We start from the raw sequence: 26283 nt of genomic DNA, 5'->3' as shown, positions 1-26283 counted from the left end.
TTTAAATAAAACTCGACAAGCTGATTCCATAATTCATCTGGACAAGAAAATGCACAAGATTAGGCAAAACTACTTTTGAAAAGGGATGGGTCTTAGGTAGGAAAGCTCAGTGAAAGGGGAAGGAATTTGTCCTAATAACAAAACATACCATATCACGTTTTTTTAATTTATAATTTTTATGGGTACATAGTATATGTATATATTTATGGGATACGTGAGATATTTTGATACAAGCATATAGTGTGTAATAATCACATCAGGGTAAATGGGGTAACCATCTTAGCATTATTTGTGTTATGAAAATTCCAGTTGTATTCTCTGTTATTAAAAAGTATACAAGTTAACATTATTTAAAATGCATAGACAGCTCATTTGAACAAAAGGGAGTCCAGAAGCAAACTAATACATTTGTAGGTGTCTGGGATGTGATAAATGTCTTTTTTTTTTTTTTTTTAAAGTTCTGGGATGTATGTGCAGAACGTGTAAGTTTGTTACATAGGTATACATGTGCCATGGTGGTCTGCTGCACCCACCACCCTGTAGGGTCCAGCCCCACAGGGTTGGTGGTTTTTCTCCCCTTGTGCGGAGACGAGAGATTGTAGAAATAAAGACACAAGACAAAGAGATAAAAGACAGCTGGGCCCGGGGGACCACTACCACCAAGACGCGGAAACCGGTAGGGCCCCGAATGCCTGGCTGCGCTGGTATTGGATACAAGGCAAAAGGGGCAGGGTAAGGAGTGTGAGTCATCTCCAATGATTGATAAGGTCACGTGAGTCACCTGTCCACCAGCCAGGGGGCCCTTCCCTGTTTGGCAGCTGAGGCAGAGAGAGAAGGGGTTAGAGAGAGAGGACAGCTTATGCCGTTATTTCTGCATATCAGAGACTTTTAGTACTTTCACTAATTTTGCTACTGCTATCTAAAAGGCAGGGCCAGGTGTACAGGATGGAACATGAAAGTGGACTAGGAGCGTGACCACTGAAGCACAGCATCACATGGCATGAGATGGTATCTCATTGTGGTTTTGATTTGCATTTCTGTAATGACCAGGGATGATGAGCTTTTGTTCATGTTTGTTAGCCACACAAATGTCTTCTTTTGAGAAGTGTCTGTTCATATCCTTTGTCCACTTTTTGATGGGGTTCTTTTTTTCTTGTAAATTTGTTTAAGTTCCTTGTAGATTCTGGATATTAGACCTTTGTCAGATGGATAGATCGCAAAAATTTTTTCACATTCTGTAGGTTGCCTGTTCACTCTGATGATAGTTTCCTTGCTGTGCAGAAGCTCTTTAGTTTAATTAGATCCCATTTGTCAATTCTGGCTTTTGTTGCAGTTGCTTTTGGTGTTTTAGTCATGAAGTCTTTGCCCATGCCTATGTCCTGAATGGTATTGCCTACGTTTTCTTCTAGGGTTTTTATGGTTTTAGGTCTTATGAGTAGTTTTTTCTCTTTCTGTGAAGAAAGTCAGTGGTAGCTTGATGGGAATAGCATTGAATCTGTAAATTACTTTGGGCAGTATGGCCATTTTCACAATATTGATTCTTCCTATCCATGAGCATAGAATATTTTTCCATTTGTTTGTGTCCTTTCTTGTTTCCTTGAGCAGTGGTTTGTAGTTCTCCTTGAAGAGATCCTTCACGTCCTTTTTAAGTTGTATTCCTAGGTATTTTATTCTCTTTGTAGTAATTGTGAACGGGAGTTCACTCGTGATTTGGCTGTCTATTATTGGTGTATAGGAATGCTTGTGATTTCTGCACGTTGATTTTGTGTTCTGAGACTTTGCTCAGGTTGCTTTATCAGCTTAAAGAGTTTCTGGGCTGAGACGATGGGGTTTTCCAAATACACAATTATGTAATCTGCAAACAGAGACAATTTGACTTCCTCTCTTCCTGTTTGAATACTTTATTTCTTTCTGTTGCCTGATTGCCCTGGCCAGAACTTGCAATCCTATGTTGAATAGCAGTGGTGAGAGAGGGCATCCTTGTCTTGTGCTGGTTTTCAAAGGGAATGCTTCCAGCTTTTGTTCATTCAGTATGATATTGGCTATGGGTTTGTCATAGATAGCTCTTATTATTTTGAGATATGTTCAATACCTAGTTTATTCAGTGTTCTCAGCAGCAAGGGGTGTTGAATTTTACCAAAGGTCTTTTCTGCATCTATTGAGATAATCATGTGGTTTTTCTCATTGGTTTTGTTTATGTGGTGGATTACGTTTATTGATTTGCATATGTTGAACCAGCCTTGCATCCCAGGGATGAAGCCAACTTGATTATGGTGGATAAGCTTTTTGATGTGCTGCTGGATTTGGTTTGCCAGTATTTTATTGAGAATTTTCACATCGATGTTCCTCAGGGATATTGGCCTGAAATTTTCTTTTTTTGTTGTGTCTCTGCCAGGTTTTGGTATCAAGATGATGCTGGCCTCATAAAATGAGTTAAGGTGAAGTCTCTCTTTTTATATTGTTTGGAATAGTTTCAGAAGGAATGGTACCAGCTCCTCTTTGTACTTCTGGTAGAATTCGACTGAATCCGTCTGATCCTGGGCTTTTTTGGGTTGGTAGGCTATTACTGCCTCAGTTTCAGAACTTGTTATTGGTCCATTCAGGGATTCGACTTCTTCCTGGCTTAGTCTTGGGAGGGTGTATGTGTCCAGGAATTTATGCATTTCTTCCAGATTTTCTAGTTTATTTGCATAAAAGTGTTTATAGTATTCCCTGATGGTAGTTTGTATTTCTGTGGGATCTGTGGTGATATCCACTTTATCGTTTTTTATTGTGTCTATTTGATTCTTCTCTCTCCTTTATTAGTCTGGTTAGCAGTCTTATCTATTTTTTAATCTTTTCAAAAAACAAGTTCCTGGATTCATTGATTTTTTTTTTTTTGAAGAGTGTTCTGTTTTCTCTTATCTCCTTCAGTTCTGTTCTGATGTTAGTTATTTGTCTTCTGCTAGCTTTTGAATTTGTTTGCTCTTGCTTGTCTAGTTCTTTTAATTGTGATGTTAGGGTGTCAATTTTAGATCTTTCCTGCTTTCTCCTGTGGGCAATTAGTGCTATAAATTTCCCTCTACACACTGCTTTAGCCGTGTCCCAGAGATTCTGGTACGTCGTGTCTTAGTTCTCATTGGTTTCAAATAACGTATTTATTTCTGCCTTCATTGTGTTATTTACCCACTAGTCATTCAGGAACAGGTTGTTCAGTTTCCATGTAGTTGTACAGTTTTGAGTGAGTTTCTTAATCCTGAGTTCTAATTTGATTCCACTGTGGTCTGAGAGACTGTTTGTTACGATTTCCATTCTTTTGCATTTGCTGAGGAGTGTTTTACTTCCCATTATGTGGTCAATATTAGAGTAAGTGTGATATGGTGCTGAGAAGAATATATATTCTGTTGATGTGGGATGGAGAGTTCTATAGATGTCTGTTGGTCCAGAGCTGAGTTCAGGTCCCTGAATATCCTTGTTAATTTTCTGTCTCATTGATCTGTCTAATATTGACAGTGGGGTATTAAAGTCTCCCCCTATTATTGTGTGGGAGTCTGAGTCTCTGTAGAGACTTTATGAATTTGCTTTATGAATCTGGGTGCTCCTGTGTTGGGTGCATATATATTTAGGATAGTTAGCTCTTCTTGTTGCATTGATCCCTTTACCATTATGTAATGCCCTTCTTTGTCTTTTTTTATCAGAGACTAGGATTGCAACCCCTGCTTTTTTTTTGGGGGGGGGGGGGGGCTTGGTAAATATTCCTCCATCCCTTTATTTTGAGCCTGTGTGTGCCTTTGCATGTGAGATGGGTCTCCTGAATATAGCACACTGATAGGCCTTGACTCTTTATCCAATTTGCCAGTCTGTGTCTTTTAATTGGGGCATTTAGCCCCTTTACGTTTAAGGTAATATTGTTATGTGTGAATTCGATCCTGTCATTATGATGTTAGCTAGTTATTTTGCCCATTAGTTGTTGCAGTTTCTTCATAGTGTCGATAGTCTTTACATTTTGGTATGTTTTTGTGGTGGCTGGTACCGATTTTTCTTTTCCATATTTAGTGCTTCCTTCAGAAGCCCTTGTAAGGCAGACCTGGTGGTGACAGAATCCCTCAGCATTTGCTTGTCTGTAAAGGATTTTATTTCTCCTTTGCTTATGAAGCTTAGTTTGGCTGGATATGATATTCTGGGTTGAACATTCTTCTCTTTAAGATTGTTGAATATTGCCCGCCACCCCCCCCCCCCCCCCCCCCCTCTTCTGGCTTGTAGGGTTTCTGCAGAGGGATCTGCTGTTAGTCTGATGGGCTTCCCTTTTTGGGTAACCTGACCTTTCTGGCTGCCCTTAACATTTTTTCCTTCATTTCAACCTTGGTGAATCTGATGATTATGTGTCTTGGGGTTGCTCTTCTGGAGGAATATCTTTGTGGTGTTCTCTGTATTTCCTGAATTTGAATGTTGGCCTGTCTTGCTAGGTTGGGGAAGTTCTCCTGGTTAATATCCTGAAGTGTGTTTTCCAAGTTGGTTCCATTCTCCCCGTCACTTTCAGGTACACCAGTCAAACGTAAGTTTGGTCTTTTCACATAGTCTCATATTTCTTAGAGGCTTTGTTTGTTCCTTTTCATTCTTTTTTCCCTAATCTTGTCTTCACGCTTTATTTCATTAAGTTGATCTTCTGTCTTTGATATCCTTTCTTCTGCTTGATCGATTTGGCTGTTGATACTTGTGTGTGCTTCACGAAGTTCTTGTGCTGTGTTTTTCAGCTCCATCAGGTCATTTATGGTCTTCTCTAAACTGATTATTCTAGTTAGCAGTTCCTGTAACCTTTTATCCAGGTTCTTAGCTTCTTTGCATTGGGTTAGAACATGCTCCTTTAGCTCAGAGGAGTTTGTTGTTACCCACCTTCTGAAGCCTACTTCTGTCAGTTTGTCAAACTCATTCTCCATCCAGTTTTGTGCCCTTGCTGGCGAGGAGTTCTGATCCTTTGGAGGAGAAGAGGCATTCTAGTTTTTGGAATTTTCATCTTTTTCGCACTGGGTTTTCCTCATCTTCATGGATTTATCTACCTTTGATCTTTGATGCTGATGACCTCTGGATGGGGTTTTTGCATGGGCATTCTTTTTGTTGATGTTGAATGTTATTGCTTTCTGTTTGTTAGTTTTCCTTCTAACAATCAGGCCCCTCTTCTGCAGGTCTGCTGCAGTTTGCTGGAGGTCCACTCCAGACCCTGTTCGCCTACGTATCACCAGTGGAGGCTGCAGAACAGCAAAGATTGCTGCCTGCTCCTTCCTCTGGAAGCTTTGTCCCAGAGGGGCACCTGCCAGATGCCAGCTGGAGCTCTCCTGTATGAGGTGTCTGTTGACCCCTGCTGGGAGGTGTCTCCTGTCAGGGAGGCATGGGGGTCATGGACCCACTTGAGGAGGCAGTCTGTCCCTTCGCAGAGCTGGAGTGCTGTGCTGTGAGATCCACTGCTCTCTTCAGAGCCAGCAGGCAGGAACATTTATTTAATTCTGCTGAAGCTGGGCCCATAGCTGCCTTCTTCCCAGGTGCTCTGTCCCAGGGAGATGGGAGTTTTATTTACAAGCCCGTGACTCAGGCTGCTGCCTTTCTTTTCGAGATGCCCTGCCCAGTGAAGAGGAATCTAGAGAGGCAGTTTGGCCACAGCAGCTTTGCCACGCGCCCAGTTCGAACTTCCTGGAGGCCTTGTTTACACTGTGAGGGGAAAACCGCCTACTCAAGCCTCAGTAATGGTGGACGCCCCTCCCCCCACCAAGCTTGAGTGTCCCAGGTTGACTTCAGACTGCTGTGCTGGCAGCGAGAATTTCAACCCAGTGGATCTTAGCTTGCTTGCTGGGCTCTGTCAGGGTGGGACCCACTGAGTAAGACCACTTGGCTCCCTGGCTTCAGCCCCCTTTCCAGGGGAGTGGACGGTTCTCTCTCGCTGGGATTCCGGCTGCCACTGGGATATGAAAAAAAACTCCTACAGCTAAGTTGGTATCTGCCCAAACAGCCGACCAGTTTTGTGCTAGAAACCCAGGGTCCTGGTGGTGTAGGCACACAAGGGAATCTCCTGGTCTGCAGGTTGCAAAAACTGTGGGCAAAGCGTAGTATTTGGGCCAGATAGCACAGTCCCTCAGGGCTTCCCTTGGCTAGGGGAGGGAGTTCCCTGACCCCTTGTGCTTCCCAGGTGAGGTGACGCCCCACCCTGCTTCTGCTCACCCTCTGTGGGCTGCACCCACTGTCTGACCAGTCCCATTGAGATGAACCAGGTACCTCAGTTGGAAATGCAGAAATCACCCACCTTCTGCATTAGTCACGCTGGGAGCTGCAGATCGGAGCTGTTCCTATTCGGCCATCTTGCCAGATCTCAAATTTGTTGTTTCTAAAAACTGAATTTAATTGTTTTTTATTTGTGGGAGTGAGAAGAGGGTAGTATTAAGACCTCAATTCCATGGATCACATCAAATATAAAATTCCAGATAAATGTGAAAATCTAAATATAAGTGCAAATCTATATAAATAATGGAAGAAAATTTTGAATATTTTGGTAACCTTAATGTGAGAAATGTCTTTTTAAAAATTTATTACAAAAATAATAAAGGAAAAGATTAACAGATTTAACCACATAAGTGATAACACATCTATATGATGAGATATATTAAGTTAAAAATAGACTAGGAGAATTTACTTATAACATAAAAATTGAAAACCATAATCTGTAAAGAGCATCAGTAAATCAGTATGAAGGCAAACAATTGAGTATAAAAACATGAAGGAATATAGATAGAGAAAGCATAGAAGATTACAGATATCCTGTAAATATAAAAATATTTTTTCCCGTAGTGGTCATGAGAAGTACAAATTAAAATAATGAGATTTCATTTTTAGCCAAACATGAGCAAAAGAAAATCTGGTGTTGAAGAGGGTGTGAGGGAGTGGATATTCATATACTATTTTTGTGGGGGGTTAAATTGTTAAGCAACTTGAAAGCAGTTCATTAGTATTTATCAAATACTAAAAAAAAAAAATTTTGAGACAGGGTCTCATTCTTGCCCAGACTGGAGTGCAGTGGTATTATCATGTCTCACTATAACCTCGACCTCCCAGGTTCAAGCCATCCTCCCACCTTAGCCTCATGAGTAGCTGGGACTACAGGCTATTTTTTAAATGTTTGGTAGAGAGCACATCTTGCTATGTTGACCAGGCTGATTTTGAATTCTTGGGCTCGAGTGATTTTCCTACCTTGGTCTCCCAAAGTGCTGGGATTACAGGCATGAGCAACCATGCTTGGCGCAAATATAAAATATTTATAACTTTGAGGAAGCAAGTGCATTTCTAGAAATTTGCTTCTGAAAAACAGGCTTTCGTGCTCAAAGTCAGAAATGTATATACCAACAGAACATTGGATCCAGTCTAAATTTCCACTTGTGTCATGATAGAACAGTACTATGGAATTCCTTGTAGCTTTAATCTCTTTTTGCTAGCTGAAAAATCTGAAGAAATTAATAGAAAAATTCATGTTATGGTGTCATTTAACACTAATACTGGTGTATAGGTGGATGTGTTCGTGTACGTTCATGTATATGCATATACTTGTATTCATGTGTATATATAGATGAATAGGAAAACATTGCTTTTAAAAAGTAATGTTAAATATACAATTGATTACCAGAGTGCAGGTAAAATAGTAATAGTAAAGATAGGCATCCTTATCTTGTTCCTAACTCTAATAGAAAGATGTCTAGTATACTAACTACTGTTATGCTTAACTCTCTCATTATATATACAGCCTTATGACTTTAGGGGCATTTCATTCTGTTCTTAGGCAGCTAAGAATTCCCCACTATAAGGTTTTAGGACTGACTTTTATAAAATACTTTTGGTAGTAGTTACCTCTTGGGATGATCTGTAATCTTAAAATACCACCTAAGGTATTTCTGGTTCATTGAATATGATTAAGCAATAACTAAAGTATGTAAATAAATCACTTTTAGCATGTATGTAATAATAAACATCTTCATTCTAATAATAGCACCTATTTTCTGGGATTAGCATTTATACTATTTGAAATGTCTAAAGTAGGTAGATATAACCAGAGATTATTTGAAGAAAATGAATATGTGTAATCACTGAAAATCACATTTCTCTGAATCCTTGCCTACCTGACAGTTTTTTAGGAGAACAGAACTGTTGCTCAAAGACTTGTCTAGAGAGAATGACTGACTCTCCAGATCAGTTACTCATATAATCTGAATATCACCATCTTCATGCCCACCCTTCATAAGCTGCTTTTGAGAAAGAGACAGCTGTATACAGTGCATCAAAGCAATAAATCCTAGTGTCAAGACTTTTACTCAATCACATATCACTATAGACATGTAGAGACTAAATCATATAACTGTACAGTTTCCTTGCTGTCCCACTGACAGAATAGTGAATTTAAAATTACACAGCATTCTTTCCCGAGCTGCTTTTTCTCCCCTAGTATTACACTTTATTCATACCATTCACATCATTATTCATAATACACAGTAAAGATTATTACCTGAACTTCAAAACAGATTGCTTGTTGATTTTTATGTTTAATGTAATTCCAGGTTTTTTTTTTTTTTTCTTCATTTGGTCATAGAAGCATACATATGGTCAGTTTGGATGGTAAATTTTGATTGTATTGTAGAAGGCCTGAGCTCAGGCTTACCTTCCTTTTTTCTATGAAAGAAATTACTAAGCAAAAGAGTAGTCTGGATAAACTTGGATGGAAGATTGTAAAATATTTATAAAATTAGCAATTATATGTTGGTTAACACTTTATTTTTACCTAAATGTTGAAGCAGGTTCCTAATAATCTCTGCTGGATAACATTTTTAGATTAGCCATTGTATCTCCTGAAACAAAAAAGTACATGTCTTTTTAATATTTTATAACTTGAATCACCCTTTCCTCTCGTTTGTTCAAATAATGAGATTTTAATGATGTGTCATAGTACTCAAGAGAATTCTTTTTTGTGCATTATTTATTTAATGGAATTACCTCTTTTTAACTACTGCTTGGTCAGTTTACTTGCTAATTAACTAACTTTAATCTTTCAAAAAGTCTAATTATGTTAATCTGATGAAATTTCAGGAAATTCAGCAAGAGACAGATATCCCTGAAAGAGAGCTTGTTAGAGCCCTACAGTCCCTCGCCTGTGGTAAACCAACACAGCGGGTTCTTACAAAAGAACCCAAATCAAAGGAAATAGAAAATGGTCATATATTTACAGTTAATGATCAATTCACATCCAAACTACACAGAGTCAAGATTCAAACAGGTATCTGGAATTATATTTTTCCTCTCAAAAAATTATATATTTTTCTCTTTAGAAAAAAAATCTCATCTGTTGGATTTCTTTTAAAAATACTCCTTTTCTGGTGCTGCATGATACTTAGGCTTAAGAAAGAAAGCAGCTTTTATTGATAAGTATTTGTATCAAAATGCATTTGAATCCAAGTACAGTAAGCATTTTAAAAAGTAATTTATAGTGTGAACAAAGTATTTCTTTCCATGTTTTTAAATAAATAGAATACAGTTTATGAACATGTTAGTACTTAAAATTGTTTTTAAGTTGTTAACTAATAGTCAGTGGAAGTCTAATTTTAAAGCTGATTTAGAGGTTTTTCAGAATTGGGAGACCTATATAAAAGTTTGATGTTTGGATGTTGCTATTTATATTTTGATAAATATTTTTTGTTTCAAAATCTTAAAACCCATATCCTCTTTAATTTAAAAACATAGAAATGATACTGATGTGAATGATTTTTAATAGAGCCATATAAGTCGATAATGAAAATTCTATTCATTAAACATTTAACATAATGTAAGATGCTTGTTTTCTGTGTATTTAAAGGGGAAAAAAGGCACTCCACCCTTGCTGATTGATGTTTAAAACTAATTGTTTGCTACTTGGCTTAAAAACTAGTATTAGATAGGCTTCCTAGTACTAATATATTCATTACAGCCAAATATGTGTGCAATAAAACAGTGTCCTAAGATAAATAAGATGATCTTTTAAATGACTGTCATTTGTTGATTTTAAAAAAATGTTATTTATATTGTATATTATGATAGTCTTTTTAAAAGTAATGTTAAATATACAGTTGATTACCAGAGTACATGGATTCTAGAGCTTTATATGCACACTTAAATTTTTGTTTTTCATTTTGATCTTTTTGTTTCGTATGTATACTTTGTAGAACAGAGTAGTGTCTCTGGCAAGGCTTTGCCCCCTTTGTCTTGTAGTTGTAAACTGTATCATAGTAATCTGCATTAGCCAAGATTGGCCCATGTCTTGACATAAATATATATTAAGAATAAAACAAAACTGTGCTAGCCAGTGTCATGGAATAAAATTTATTTTTCTTCCAATGCAAGACATAACTACTTTATACATTTGGGCAGATACAGGTTTTGGATTTTAGGGCTCATTTGTATCCTAGAATTAGAGGAAAATATGTGGGAATATTTATTTGGATTACCTTACCCTCATCCTACTGTACCCTAAATAAGTAACAGTCTTTGTTATCCCAGATTCTATCATGTCCAGCAATAATATCAGATATTAGTATTATGTTTAAAAAAGTCTTCATAGATTTTTAGATTTTCGTGTTAAGTGTGCACACTTACGTGTGTATCTGGAGTATGTGTATGTAGTGTTTTAGGTATGTTCAAAGCAGAAATATATATATGATGAATTTCACTAGAGCTTAAAAGTTCTTTTCAGCAATAAAATTCTACAAAGCAATGTTTTTTTCTTGGGAATGGTTTTTAAATGATCTTGGCTCTTACTCATAGTTTAAGTCAGAATTTTCTCTTTGGTGGTAAATATTGTGACCACATTGGTTTTACTGTCAAAGGCTCAGTAACATAATCAAATATTCGAAGACTCAGACCCTACCTATTTATGCTGCTTTTACTGTAGCCAGTAGTAAAAGTTCATGCAAAGAAGTTAAAGGAATTACTAAAATAACACAGCCTTTGAAAAGAATTAGATTAATTGTAATCTGGGGAGGCAGTTTCCAGAGTTGACAAGTCTTCACCATCACCACCACCACCTGCCTTTCTCAAATTCCATCCCCCAGCATGCATATAGGTCATATATAGGCACTTGCACAACAACCCCTTCTGCTGCACTCAAGTGAGGAGTATTGTGTTAGGCTCCAGAGTGAGCCCCTCCCCTCACATTTAAAAAGAATACTCATTTTGACTCATCAGCACGATCTGCACATCTATGTTTTTCTGCAGGTATTTAAGAAGACACTTATTTAGGTGACCACATCCAGATGAGCCAAAGGGATTGTTTAAACAACTACTTTTTTCCCTGCAACTTTGTATTTTTTGTTTTCAAATCCACAAAGAAAGTGAAAAGCACTATAATGAATATCAATATGGCTGTGACCTACGTTTACCAGTCATTAGAATTTTGTCTTCCTCCCTGCCTTCCTCTGTGTGTGTGTATGTGTTTGCTACAGCATTTGAAGTTAATTTACAAATATCTCAGCAGTTTCCCCCTAAAAAAACTTTAGCACACGTCTCCTATATCATATCCAAGAAAATTAATTTCATGTCATCTGTTTACCACCCATATTGCCTCAGTTGTCTCAAAAATTTCTTTTATATCTCACTTTTTGGATCCATGATTCCATCAAGATTTCCACATTACATTTAATTTTTATGTCTTTTTAGTTTCATTTAAACCAGTACCTCTATCTTTTTATTTTTTCATGACATCAACTTCTGAGGAAAAGCATCATAAGCATCATTCTTAGTAGATTATTTTCATCGAATTTTTTTTTTTTTTTTTTTTACTAAGATATTGATTATCTTACACTTGGGAAATGACACCGAAAGCAGTATTTTTATCCAAAGGATTCTAATTAGAAACAGTTGAATGGATACGCACACCAGAATGATCTTCTAAATTGTACAATCTGCTGTCTCGTGGCTATCTATGCCCATGCCTCAGTCAGCAATGCCCCATGTGCTGCTTTGCAATTTTACAGTTTCTACCTCCAGAAACTTCACATCTATCTCCTTTTGGTGAACGAATAAAACACCAGTTTTCTTTTTCTGCTATTTCATTCAGAGCAGAGTTGCAGGAGAAGACGACTTCTGTATTTCCCTTAACAGTTGCTTTGAAGACTATAGGGAAGAATAGAGTAAGACTCCTAAAGATTGGAATCTGGTATGAATTTGTGATGAGGTTGTGACATAAAAAGCATAATAAAATATATGACAAGAAATGGTTAGATAACAGAACTCTAGGGAGATTTTTGGCAAGGAGATTTTAGGAACTGACATCCTAGTGGTACTTTTAAATTATTTATTTCACTGACTGAATCTTGGCAGTACATACTCTTGTCTCCTCATAAAGCCTTAGAGATTACAGCTACATTTTGAGTTAGTAAGACAACAGATACTCACCTATCTGAGATACTTTTGGTGAGTTTTAACTTGGAGCCATGGTAATAAAATAATCAATTCACCTCTGATAGTCATAAGCAATGAAAATTATTTACTGGTGATTTTACTACTGAATATTTTCAGCTACTGTTTTTCTTCCAGGTAAGAAATTATATTCTGCATAAAAACAAAATCAACTTTATTATCTCAAAGTTAAATTCCTCATTTTTGAAAAGGATAATTTAGTATTCAAGTAAACATTAAATAAGACAGTTTTTGAATGTGTACTTGAATTAATAAGTGTGTATATTCAGAGGCTGAAATTGGTTTTTATCTGTGGATTACATTGAATTATAACAAGCTTGCTTATAAACCAAATTTTAAAATTAGATTTATGATAAATGTCTTTATTTCTATTTTAGTTGCTGCCAAACAAGGTGAATCCGACCCAGAGAGGAAAGAAACAAGGCAGAAAGTAGACGACGACAGAAAACATGAGATAGAAGCTGCTATAGTGCGGATAATGAAATCTAGAAAGAAGATGCAGCACAATGTTCTAGTAGCGGAGGTGAGGACTCTTCACTACTGGGCTAATATAGAAAAAACAGTAACATTATTAACAAAATTATTGTATTCAACTAATTTTAAAAACAATTTTACAATTAAGAAATCCTAGTGATGTAACACTTATGAAATGTATGGCACTCACTTGGTAACTAAACATGGTGATACATCCAAATATGTGCACACTCTCGGAACCAATGTGTTTATAACTAAAATGATAGTAGAATATTGTCACATGAAGTATTAAGATTTTCACTGCTATTAATACCTTTGTGTAAACAAACTCCCTTTACTTCTAGAAATTAATAATGGTTACCATTCATTAAATGCTTTCATTTTACAAATTGGGAAACTAAGGAGGGGAAGACCCCTTAGGAGGCCATTAAGATAGGTGGGAGAGGATTAGGACCTGGGTAAAGTATTGGTAGAGGGTAGAAAACTGAATCAAGATAATTGGGAAGTAGAATTGACAGACTTTACTGATTGATAATGGGAAGTGAGAGGGAGAAGTTGAAGACGCCGTTTAGGTTTCTGGCTTGAATGAGTAGATAGAGGTTTGTTTCTTTAACCAAAAAGAGAAGGGTAATGTAATGTGCTGCTGTGGTCCAGATGTCACTTAATATTGTTTTGTACAAGTTGACTTTATTGTGTATTGGCACATCCAGGGGCAGGTGGAAGACAATAGACATGAGGGCTAGAAGTTGCATTGGGAATTAGCTATATGAGAATGTAGTTAAAACTACAGGTGTGGATTAAATTGCTCAGTGTTAGCATGGAGAGCAAGAAAGAACTATGGGATAGACCCCTCCCTTATTTTAGGAACGGTGAGTGTAACAACAGAAACTCTTTAGAGCACTGGTTTTCACAGTGTGGTTCTTGGAACAGCTACCTTAGCATCACCTGGGAACTCATGAGAAACACAGATCCTTAGGTTCCACCAGAGCCTGAGAATTGAATCAGAAACTCTGAGGATAGGGCACAAGAGTCTGGTTTTTTAACACGAGCTGTAGGTGATTGTGATGTTTTTTCAAATTTGAGAACACTGCTTTAGAAGGAAAAGAAAACAAAATGACAGTGTCCTATGACAAGGGAAGAGAATTACAAGGAGTGAGTGGTCAGTAATATAAAAAATCATGGAAAAACCAAGTTGAATAAACACTTACTTTGGCAATTACGTGACAGGTTAACTTTCTCAGATATTTTCATTGGACTCATGAAAGTGGATATCCAATGGTAGTGCCTTGAGAAGGAAATGGAGGTGGAAACCACCAAGAGTGGCTTATTCTTTGAGGTATTGGCTCAAGGGAAAGGGCAGAGAGAGCAGTATTAGAGGATTCAGTGTAGAGTTGAAGGGTTTGGGCTTTTTCCCCCCCAAAATGGGAGGACACTGAGCATGTTTATATCCTACGAATAAAGAATGGATCCTTAAAAACAAATTGAAAAAAATGAGATGAAGGGATAAATACCACATTCTAGAAAAGGAAAGGTGAGGATTGTATAGAGAGTATGATGATGGTAGTGTACTGACACAGATGTTACTGAACATGCCTCTTCCTGAGAACCTAGGGCAGGGTGCAGGGGTATGTGCTAAGCAAGATTTGGTGTAAGTATGGATAAATGTACATGTGTAGGGTGGGAATTTAAAGAACTTCAAATTGAAATGGCTTCTTTTCTCTATGTGAAACCCGATATGAGCTCGGTGCAGGACTGGGTTGAGGAGTTTAAGGGGATTGTCAGAAATTTGAAATAATACTTGTCGAAGAATGGTGCTCAGGAACTTGCTGAACTTTTGAATACTATAAATTTGTGTTAGTCTACACCAGAGATTGGCAGATGTTTTTGTAAATGGCCAGTTGCAGCATGAAAGCAGCTATAGATAATACATAAATGCATGTGACTCGCGGTGGCTCACGCCTGTAATCCCAGCACCTTGGGAGGCCAAGGTGGGCGGATCACCTGCGGTCAGGAGTTCAAGACCAGCCTGACAAACACAGCGAAACCCCGTCCTACTAAAAATACAAAAATTAGCTGGTGGTGGGTGCCTGTAATCCCAACTACTCGGGAGGCTGAGGCAGGAGAATTGCTTGAAGCCGGGAGGCGAAGGTTGCAGTGAGCCGAGATCGTGCCATTGTACTCCACCCTGGGCGACAGAGCGAGACTCCATCTCAAAAAAAAACTAATAAAAAATAAATAAATACATGTGACTGTGTTTCAGTAAAATTTTACAGAAACAGGTAGTGGGGTGTATTTGGCCTGTGACTGCAGTTTGCTGACTCCTGGTGTACACATACGGTGTTAACAACTACATCTTTACTCAGCAAAGACCTCTGTGGTAGGTTGATAATGATGTAGTACATACAGAATATAGGTTTAATCAAATAGTGTTTATGGGATAGGACCAAAAGAATCAGGAGTAGAAGGTCCTGTTGAGAGTGCAGCTTTCAAGAGAAGTGATCTTGAATGCAGTTTAGGCTCTGTTAAACAGGGGAGAGAGCAAGTCGATAGGAGCTGTTAATAGGCTGGAAGAAAAGAAGGGCAAAGGGTGGGAGATCTCAGGTGATGGGTTGAGAGCAAGTTTGTCGATACAGGAGTGGTAATCCTGGAAGGGCGATAAATTGTAGTTGCAGAATGAAGTGCTGAATTTTCAGATTCCAAAGAATTATCAATCCATTGTGGCTTTGGGAAATGAACTGATCAACAAGAGTAAAAGCAAAGCTGGCTCGTGGATGCATTAGAGCAAAGAACATGGACTTTGAGGTCAGAAAGGTTTAGATTCATCTCTGTTGGCTCTGTTATTTACTACTTGTTGATGTCAGTTTTCTTCTCCGGCTTTATTTTCCTCGTTTGTAAAATGAGACAACTTATTTTGCAGGGTTAAGAACATTAAATAGGCCAGGCACGGTGGCTCACGCCTGTAATCCCAGCACTTTGGGAGGCCGAGGCAGGCAGATCACAAGGTCAGGAGATCGAGACCATCCTGGCTAACACGATGAAACCCCGTCTCTACTAAAAGTACAAAAAATTAGCCGGGTGTGGTGGTGGGCGCCTGTAGTCCCAGCTACTCAGGAGGCTGAGGCAGGAGAATGGTGGGAACCCGGGAGGCAGAGCTTGCAGTGAGTGGAGATTGCGCCGCTGCACTCCAGCCTGGGCAACAGAGCAAGACTCGATCTCAAAAAAGAAAAAATAAATAAACTCATACATGCAAAATGACGGATGAATAGTGCATAGACAGGCTATGACTGCTGCTTTAGTTATTATTTTATTATTATATATAGCACAGTACTTAGAATCCTGATAGTACTTGGAAAAAAACAACAGAAGCACTTACTATGATTGGGCAGCATTATTCTTTATTCTAAGGCATTACATCTGTTAACACATTTAGTGTACACACCAGTGGGCCAAGGTCCCAGAGCTAATGGTGGTAGAGCTGAGTTTATCCAGGTACTCTGAGTCCAGAGTTTGTGTTCTTTAATACATAGGCTACCCAAGTTCTGTGAGTTTTGAGTATAACCCAGAAGTCAGTAGATAACGGCATCAAAACGGTTAAACTATAGGTGGCATATGCTCACACTACTGTAATTCCAACTAATTCAACTATTCAACTGCTATCCACTTTAGCATTCACATTCTGATTTGAGGAAGTGTGTTGTAACCATAATATTACATTTTCAAACAGAACCTTTTTAAAGTTTCTGTGCTTTTAGCTTTGGTAATCCAGTTAGTAAAGTTCAGTCTCTGAGTGTTAAAATGACATATCAGTTCTGTTCAAAGATAACGAATTTTTATGTGTTTATATAAAAATACTGTCTACTTTCTTTTTTAGGTAACTCAGCAGTTGAAGGCGCGATTCTTACCAAGTCCAGTTGTTATTAAGAAACGTATTGAAGGACTTATTGAGAGAGAATATTTGGCACGAACACCTGAGGATCGCAAAGTATACACATATGTAGCATAAAATGCGTTCAGAAATTTGATTTATTCTTGGACTGTACTCTTCGCATGGACTGGGAAGTTCTTTTAAATCATTAAATATTAAGACGACCATCTCTTCTATTAAATTACAGTACATGTTCTAGACCATTGAGATCAAGCCTTTACTCCCTTTGAGAGTTTTCAACATCAGTTGATTGAGCTTCAGGCTTTACAACGTTTATCCCTGTAGAGATCATCTTTACAGTTCCTCGGGAAAATGTGAATGTGCTGCGTTTTGTTTTCTTTACTGTATGAAAACAGGAAAATAAAAGAGAAATTTAGAAAATACAGCTCATTACAATAAAATTGTTGGATTTCATTTCCCCAGGTCTTCAGTGTTGATGTAAATGTGTTTTGTAGTGTTGCTTAGCACTTTGCGCATTGTGTAAGTTGGGTAACAAAAATGGCAAAAGAAATGCAGATTTCCCAGTTATCTTGCTCTGAAGACATTTCTTTAGCTAGTCTTATTTAATTTTAAAGATTTGATAAATATACAAAGACCCAAGCATACAATTTGAGCATGCTGTATTCTACCACTTGCACTTACTCATCTTCTAGCCTTATGACCAGGAACCTTTGTTTTGGGCGCAAGTACACGTCCTGATTTGGTTTCTCCCTGTTGTAATTTGAGATTTCCCAAATTAAGTCTTATAATGATTAGGTTTTGTTCTGAGTTATTTCTAGAGAAAGAAAATATTTTAGTATGTATAAATTGTACAATAATTTTTTTGCTGTTGTACTCACTGCTAATAGTGGATTGTATAGGGTGGTGTTTTTATTTCATTTATTGTAGACAAAAATAATGAATTTAGTATACACATACCCACTAATTCAAGTATGTCAGAGCACAAAGTTGGCAGCTGGTTATATTTAATTCAGCCCCTCTGAAAAGCACATACAGTCTATACTTTGTTTATAAATATCCTAGGTCCTCCCTGCCCCTAAATATATATTTTGGTGAAGCTGTGGTGCACTATTAATTTTCTGTTTCAAAATGCAATCTAAAGATGCAATAAATATGATGACCTTGATAGTTTTAATGAAATCTTCAATTCTTGCAGCTGTGTTTTGGAAAGTGATTAAGCAATATTTCTCAAACCTGATGATTCTCGGATATTTAGCTATTGTCCTCCAAAGAGTCATCGTTTCACGTTTTCAAACATGTGCTTTGTGCTGAAGATTCTTGTCAGATATCCTGTGCTTCCAGAGTATTTTTATCTTCAATTTTATTTAATTTTGTTTCATTTTGTTTTCATAAGACAATGTTTCAGATATGTAATGGGGCAAACCACTATAGATTTCTGTTGGATAGAAAAATGAAATGTTACTAATAGGTTTAAATTGACCCTTCGTTGACTATCAGTACTGTTGATACATTTATTAGAATGTATGTCTCAGAAGATGGTTTCTGTTTAAATTTATGGTCAAGTTACAACAACTGAATTCTAATATGGATTAAAAACTCCACATAAATATTTTTCCCCATGCGTCTTGGGTTATAATTTTCCTTTTAGACTTGCAAATATGCTTTTATTGCAATTTTGTCTCCATCTGTACTGTAGAATTACAAGCCTTGTGCTCTTTATCTCTACATTTTCCACTTCTACATGATGCAATTAAGATGCCAATGAAAAGTATTGTGAACATTATTCTCAGGACACTTTTACCATACTTGAGTAGTACTAAGTCAGGTGTAACATGGAAAGCTAAGGGTTTCACCTTCTGATTTTGACATAATTGGAAATTTTCTATAATGGTAAGATGTTTATAGGAAAGTAATGGTAGTTCATGTTTGAGAATTTTTTTATTGCTTTCATTTCCCAGTTAAATGATATTTAACACCTGGGAAAACAGGACAGCTCAGATTGTCGAGTTAGTAAACATGAGCAATGTAAAAACTTTATTTGAAATCTCCTGAGTGAGACATTAAACATTTTAGTGCTAGTTTAAGCCATTAAAAGTAAAATTTAAGTTTACGTCATTGTCTCAAGTGTGGCTGTAAAAATCAGATCTAGAGTTTAGAGACATACTTGTTAATTTTGGAGCACAGGTTTGATATTTATGCTTCTAAATACATTAAAACATTTCTGAATTGCAGTTGAGTTGAATGGTTGGAGATTGCTGGCGATGTGATGCTGCACTGAAAAAACTGGTCACACAAAATGTTTATATGTTTGACCGCATAAGTATTATTTTAGGTCATAAAGGTTATAACAAAATACATTTAACATTGCTTTCTTTTTAGCAAGAGGTCACAGATGCTATTTTTTCTCAGTTTTTAATGCTTTAATTTGAAAGAAAAATGCATCCTAACCATTCCATCCTGTTGGTACAGAGAAATTTTGGTGATTTATTAGAAGACTGTTAAGGAGGGTGGATACATAGTTTTTCAACTGCAAAAATGATGTCATCTCTTCAGTAACTGTTAAAGTGTAATTCTCTGCCTTCATTATCAAGTCCAGGACAGTGTTTATTTTGATCGTTAACATTATTTAAAGACTGAAAATTCATTGCAATTAGGGAATGCACAGCCTCACAAAAAGTGGTTGTGATTGCAAGGATTCTTAATGTCAGTGAACTTAAAAAGGGAATGGGGGAAGAGATGCATGCCTTTCTAAAGGTATGCTAGAGTCACCTGTGTAGCATTGTAATTATGTACTATCAAACCCCCAAGATGATGATGATAGGCCTTCTCGGTAAGAATCCTTCTCATAGTGAAGCACTGTTGATGTTTTGTTCACCGGATATGTTGGGTAGCAGAAAAGGCCTAGAACCAGTTTTAAGATTATGCCTACATCTCTAGAAGACTAGTACACTGGCATCATCTTAGGTTTCTAAATATTATTTAATTCCTTAATTTGGAAAGCAGTTTTAATGTTTACAGTTTAAGATACTCATTTTCAGTAACTAGTATTAAAGATTTTTATCTTTGCCTGTCTACTGTAACTTAAGACTTTTATAGAACAATTTTTTATAGAGTATATGGTATATTGTGTCAATCTTGGAAGGAAAGCTGTTGCATATCAATTGTAGGTCATGTATTTTACTATATGTTGCATAGTATTTTGCATTCTGTAAATACGAATGTTAAAACATTTCAGGTCAGCAAAATTAGAAGTCATTTCTAGTCCTCAAAGCAGAAATAATTAGAAATGTTAACATATAAGTGCTTATCATATGCCAGATACTATTCTGAATATTTTATGTATATTCATTCATTTAGTTGTCATATTGGCTTTATGTGACATAACTGTCATTATACCAGTGTTGTCCAAGGTTGCTAGCAGGAAATGGCAGAGCCAGGAGTTGGACCTAGGTTTAATCCTATCCATATTCCATGTTACAAATTGACACGATTTTCCATATTAAACATTTTTCATTTATTTTGTACCTCATTCACATGAATAGTAATGTGACAAACTAAAGTTAATGAAGCATTGCAATATGGAATTTTGCACATTTTTGTTAGCTTTACATTATTTGCTGATACCAACTTTTGGTAGGAAGGAAAACAGGGAAGGTGATTGCTGCTATTCTGGAATGTGTCCATTGAAAAGAAAATAGGCGCTTTGTCTCCTACAATCTTAGAGAAAGTTTTACATAAGTGGGTACCACAGATAGGTATGTACCTTAAATTCAAATCTACAGTTTTACAAAATGTTTTCCTTTGTGTGCCTTTCCTATGTCAAATTAGCCAGAAGGAAGAAGAGACGTAAGAATGGCAGATACATTTAACAGGTAATGATACAGAGATTGGCCATTACGCTAGCTCTCAGGAGAAAAACAACTAGGATGTCTTGAAACCCGTGCATTTAATTTTAGAAATGGCAAATTTGTAAGCGTGTCATTTAAGTAATTTGATGCTCAGTTTTAGGGTCTAAGTTGACCTCGAGTGAGCCATGCAAAAATAGCTTTAAAATTATACATGAGCAGCTCAAAGTAAACGTGTATTTTTTAGTAACAATGAAATTGTCAAATTTCAAGATTTTAATAACAGGACAGTTCAACTAATAAACTTTATTGCATACAAGATTTATTGCAATGTGGGAAAATTAAAATTCTCAGTCTCAGAATTCTTTCTGCAGTTGTGATTCTTGAATAAATGCCTCAGCACGATGTCTGGTATGTAGTGGGTGTAGGCACTCAGTAAATCTTCAGATGAATGTGCTAAATGATCACTCAGTGTCTTGAAAGAAAATCTTTTAAAAGAATTGAACTTCACAAATTAAAATTTGTACTGCACTATTGGGGCTATGACATAGTATAAGGATATTTTTTAAGTAGAAGTTATTTGATACTTGACTTTAGGTAAAAAGTGGAAAATACAGACCAGCTCTTATGTGGTTGCAGATGGGTGTGTGTGTGTGTGTGTGTGTGTACACCATCTTGCTCTGTCATCCAGGCTGGAGTACACTGGCATGATTGTGGCTCACTACACCCTCAACCTCAATCTCCTGGCCTCAAGCGATCCTCCCACCTCAGCCTCTCAAGTAGCTGGTGCACGCCACCATGCAAGCTTCTTTTTTTTTTTTTTTTTTTTGCTTTAAGTAGAGACAGGGTCTTGCTGTGTTGCCTAGGCTGTCGTCAAACCGCTAGGCTCAAGCAATCCTCCTGCCTCGCCCTGCCAAAGCGCTAGGATAACAGGCACGAGCTACTGTTCCCAGCCGGCATGTTGTGTTAAATGCTGACTTCTAAGCCCTCTTGCATAGCATCTCTGTGATAAGAACTTGACCGGTATTAGATCATTTGGTCCTATGGAGATCCTATGAAAAAACTCAGGCTTAGTGACATAAAAATTTTTACGAAATCCCACTAATAGTTAATGGGGTGCAGGAATTTGGACCCAAGTCTCTTAATTCCAAAACCTGTGCTTTTAAAAGCGTGTGTCCCCAATTACTGGCTGTTTTGGCAGACTGCACAGAACCTTGAAAATTGAATTTGAATCTGAAGGTAGATTTTCTTGGCACATATTTTGGTGAAAGTTTGCATTGTTTTATTAGAAAATGTTTTTGGAGAACTTGACCTTGTAAAACTTTATAGATCCTTCACAAAAAATTGGCAATATCAGCTATGCATGTTGGTATATGGTATAGTTAAAGTATTTTCTTTCTCATAAGTTTATACAACTGATGTCAGATATTAATACCTACAGAATGAACCTTTTTATTTTCTATGTAATACTATCTTCTGTATTAAAAAGAGATTTTTCTAATGGAATGGAATTGTAGACTGAAAGAGACTGAGGAAACTTACCTCAAGAGTGTGAAATCAAGTGAGGAAAAGGACAGAATTTGCATTTGTTCCAGTGCAACTCTAGCAATAGGCAACCAGTGTATGTGTGTGACTATAAAATAGACGGTCACAAACCTATTTCAACGTCTACATCTGATGGGGGAGAGGGTGCTGAGGAGGGTACTCATCAGGGCAAGAAAGTCTGTATGCATACTGTGTTCATCGCATTTTAAAGATTCTCCTCTTAAGCTTGCCTACAGACTCTTATGCAATACTCCTAAGAGTCCTTTTTTTTTTTTTTTTACCAAAATTAGTATTATCCAAGTTTGTAATAAGGCATCCATATTCTCCAGTCTTCCCTTGAGCTAATTAAAAATTAATGCAAGCCACCAGGCCCGGTGGCTCACACCTGTAATCCCAGAACTTTGGGAGGCCAAGGTGGGCGGATCACCTGAGGTTGGGAGTTTGAGACCAGCCTGACCAACATGGAGAAACTCCGTCTGTACTAAAAATACAAAATTAGTCGGGCGTAGTGGCGCATGCCTGTAATCTCAGCTACTCAGGAGGCTGAGGCAGGAGAATCACTTGAACCCGGGAGGCGGGGGTTGTGGTGAGCCGAGATCGCTCCATTGCACTCCAGCCTGGGCAACAAGAGTGAAACTCAAAAAAAAAAACAAAACAAAACAAAAAAAACTTAATGTAAGCCATTTTCATAGAAATGAAAGTTTGTAATCATTAAGGCTATACAAGAGTGCTATAGATTTTTAAAAGCAATTCCAAAAGAAGCGTGGCAAGTGCTTTGGTGTTTTTCAATCTAGCTTCACACCAGATTTTCCTAGAAAAGCTTTACAAAGAAACAAAAAAGTAATGTCCCTTGTGGAGATTATTATTTAATAAGCCTGAGGTGATTCTTGTGGGCAGCTAAGTTTGAGAACCATTGCTTTTGATTGTACATGGTACAATAAAACATAAACTTCCAATTTCACTGATCAGATGAGAATGTTGATGTGATTTGCAAGTTGTGGGGTTTTCTTTAACATAATTTATCTGCAGTTACAATGCCTCATCTGGTTAAGACAACATGTTGATCAAATGAGGTTTGATTACAAAGTGGACCAGTTAATTTCAAGCTACTCATGGTCACAGATGACAGTATTAATCACAGCTAACCAACTCTCAGTGGATCCTAATGGGTAGGGGGAGGAAGAGGGAGAATTGGTAATAGTGTCTTCCTAGGCAAAGGGCAACCTGTGATCTTACCATTTTAATTAGGTATTCCCACTGGGAGAAGTTGAATTTAGAAACCAAGTGTTCAAAGCTCAGTGACCTCTATCCCATTTCTAAGAGTTTAGATAGCAACACTAAAAGAGTGATTCTAAGTCTAAGAAAAAAGCGAGTGCCTACTGAACAGATTTGGATTTTTTTTCCCCATAGCAACCATTGGTTGTGAAGCAATTTAGTGAGATCTGGGTGACAAAAATTGAGATGTTTGTACCACCAACTTTGTAAGATCATAAACGTAAGTATAAACCGTAATCTTGGCTATTTTTATTGCAACCTAGATGGTGCAGTGTTTCTACTGAGATTTCGTCTTTGATGATTGTCAATTTAATCTGACAGGAGGTGACTCCCTTAAGAACCATGGTACTCCCAACTCCCTAATACTCAAATGTAACTTTTGGGTTTTTTTTTTTTTTTTCGAGACAAAGTCTTGCTCTGTTGCTCAGGCTGGAGTGCAGTGGCATGATCTTGTCTCACTGTAACCTCTGCCTCCCAGGTTCAAGCGATTCTCCTGCCTCAGACTCCCAAGTAGCTATGATTACAGGCGTGCAGCCACCACACCCAGCCAATTTTTATATTTTTAGTAGAGACAGGGTTTCACCATGTTGGCCAGGCTGGTCTGGAACTCCTGACCTCAGGTGATCAACCTGCCTCAGCTTCCCAGAGTGTTGGGATTAGAGGTGTGAGCCACCACGCTCGGCCCCAAACATAACTTTTGGATTATTTCTCACTAATGAGCTTTCATAGAATGATCCATATTCTCGAGCCACAAATTAAGAAAAATACATGTTTGTAAAACTTTTATGTCTTGTAAACAAAATGAGACTCATAAAACTAATTTCATCAAATTAGTACACAGATTAAGGTCTTAAATATGTAAGAAAACCTATGAACTCTTTGGCAAAATCAAACTCCAATTCTCGAGATTGGTTAAGCAGGAAGGGCCCCTTTCCAGCCTGTACTTTGGCCCCTAAAGATGCACCTTCCCTTTGGAGACTCACTAATTATTGCTGTTCTCATGACCCTGGCCACAGTAATTGCTCCTTCGGCCTGCATGTGGATACACAGCCTATTAATGTTTACTTCTCCATATAAATTTCCTTTTCCATAGGACCTAACAATACATCCAGTGGCAGTACTGAGTGATGCATGGCTTTGTCACTACTGTGGGAGACTTTCCCTTCTACAACCTCCCTTAGAAGATTGAAGCTTAAATTCCCAAAGGAGCAGCTGGTGGCATGCTGTCACTGTAACAGCTCTTAGCAGGGTATCTGTCACTTAGTGAGTTCTCAATAAATGCTAACTTCATTCTGACCCATTAATGACAACAGCATTCATTTATGAGACAATGGGGAGGGTACCCCTACTTTTGTAGAGTTAATGGTCTTGCATATGAACCCGAGCTGTCTCATTAGCTTGATTACATCATGCTGTAATCAACTGAGCTTATTGTGTAGAAACTGATTTATAAACAAAGCCAGATCATGGTATTCTCCCCTCTCTTTTGCTAATGTAACTTCCTGAAATATACAAATTATCTACTAAGAACTTCCTGTAGTCCTTAAAAATTCCATTTTCCTCACTTTTTGCAATCAATATGACCCAAAAAGAACTAAAACAGCTGTGAAAAGTCACACTACTGAAATCTATTTTTGCGTACATGTTTTTTGCACTTGTATGCGTGTATGCATATATGTGTACATTAGTGTGCACATTTGTATATGCATGATGAGTGACATCAAATCTTAAAAGTAGACAGCCAAAGGGCAGATTGGTAATTTTTTCTTTCTTTTATATTGATAATATCTGTTATAAAGGACTAGATACACCGTTCACCAAATGGCAAACCACATAGTAATAAAATGAGTCTAAACCCTGACTTTATTTCACTACCTTTTACCTTTGTTAAGAAACAGCGTATTATTAAATAAAATTCTATATTAGACAAGAAAAGTATATACATGAACAAGGCCATATAGATGGAACTTTTTAGGAAATGTGTTTACTAAGAAATAGAATGTTTTTAAGTTAATTTCCCATTGCTAAGTGCATCATTATCAGGTGACATGCTGTGAATACCTCCCTTCCTTGGTAAAAATACTAGAAATATATAAAATATATAAAGAAGTCTACATATATACAAAAGTGTTGTTTATCTAGCACAGCCAAAGATTTGTATGATTTATGCAATGGCTGTGAGTTGCCCCCCTTTTCACTGTGCTAGACTCTCAAAGCCTCCTTGCTTCTCTCGTGCTAGAGACTGGGAAGCAAAATCACTAACGTGGCAAAATGGCTACGCAGGAGTCAATGAGGATGAAACAGAAGGAAGGGAGCAAGGAAGGGCTTGGTGTTGTGAGAGTTTGTTTAGATGTGGCAAGACAATTTGGGTTTAGATTCTGAAGTGCAGAGAAAATCTAACCTCCAGATTAATGATGTGTAACTGTATAATTTAAAATTGCTGGCTGGGCGAGGTGGCTCATGCCTGTAATCCCAGCACTCTGGGAGGCCGAGGCGGGCAGATCACTTGAGGTCAGGAATTTGAGACCAGCCTGGCCAACATGGTAAAACCCCGTCTCTACTAAAAATTCAAAAAGTAGCTGGGTGTGGTGGTGCGCACCTGTAATCTCAGCTACTTGGGAGGCTGAGGCAGAAGAATCGCTTGAATCTGGGAGGTGGAGGTTGCAGTGAGCCAAGATTATGCCACTGCACTCCAGCCTGGGTGACCAAGTGAGACTCCAAGTGTGTGGTATTTGTGTTAGAGCAGCCTGAACAGACTAAGACACATTCTCACCATAGAGAAAAGAGCTTGGGACTTGACCACAG

The 26283-nt window shown here is 37.6% G+C and overlaps 1 protein-coding gene across 3 annotated transcripts in view; it reads left to right on the top strand.

Moving 5' to 3' along the window:
• Positions 1 to 17270, top strand: part of CUL3 (cullin 3) — a 111617-nt gene extending 94347 nt beyond the window's left edge. For all 3 annotated transcript variants that reach the window (XM_004033281.5, XM_031008769.3, XM_031008768.3), the window contains 3 exons: positions 9094 to 9280; positions 12831 to 12976; positions 16799 to 17270. In XM_004033281.5, the coding sequence (XP_004033329.3) occupies positions 9094 to 9280; positions 12831 to 12976; positions 16799 to 16930 (465 nt within the window). In that variant the 3' untranslated portion in view covers positions 16931 to 17270. The remainder of the gene's footprint in view (positions 1 to 9093; positions 9281 to 12830; positions 12977 to 16798) is intronic.
• The last annotated feature ends 9013 nt before the right edge of the window (positions 17271 to 26283 follow it).

The sequence above is a fragment of the Gorilla gorilla genome, chromosome 11 (assembly GCF_029281585.2).
Source record: "Gorilla gorilla gorilla isolate KB3781 chromosome 11, NHGRI_mGorGor1-v2.1_pri, whole genome shotgun sequence".
In the NCBI taxonomy this organism is placed as follows: Eukaryota; Metazoa; Chordata; class Mammalia; order Primates; family Hominidae; genus Gorilla; species Gorilla gorilla.
Note: the sequence above shows the minus strand (reverse complement) of the source record. Positions and strands in the feature narration are given on the sequence as shown.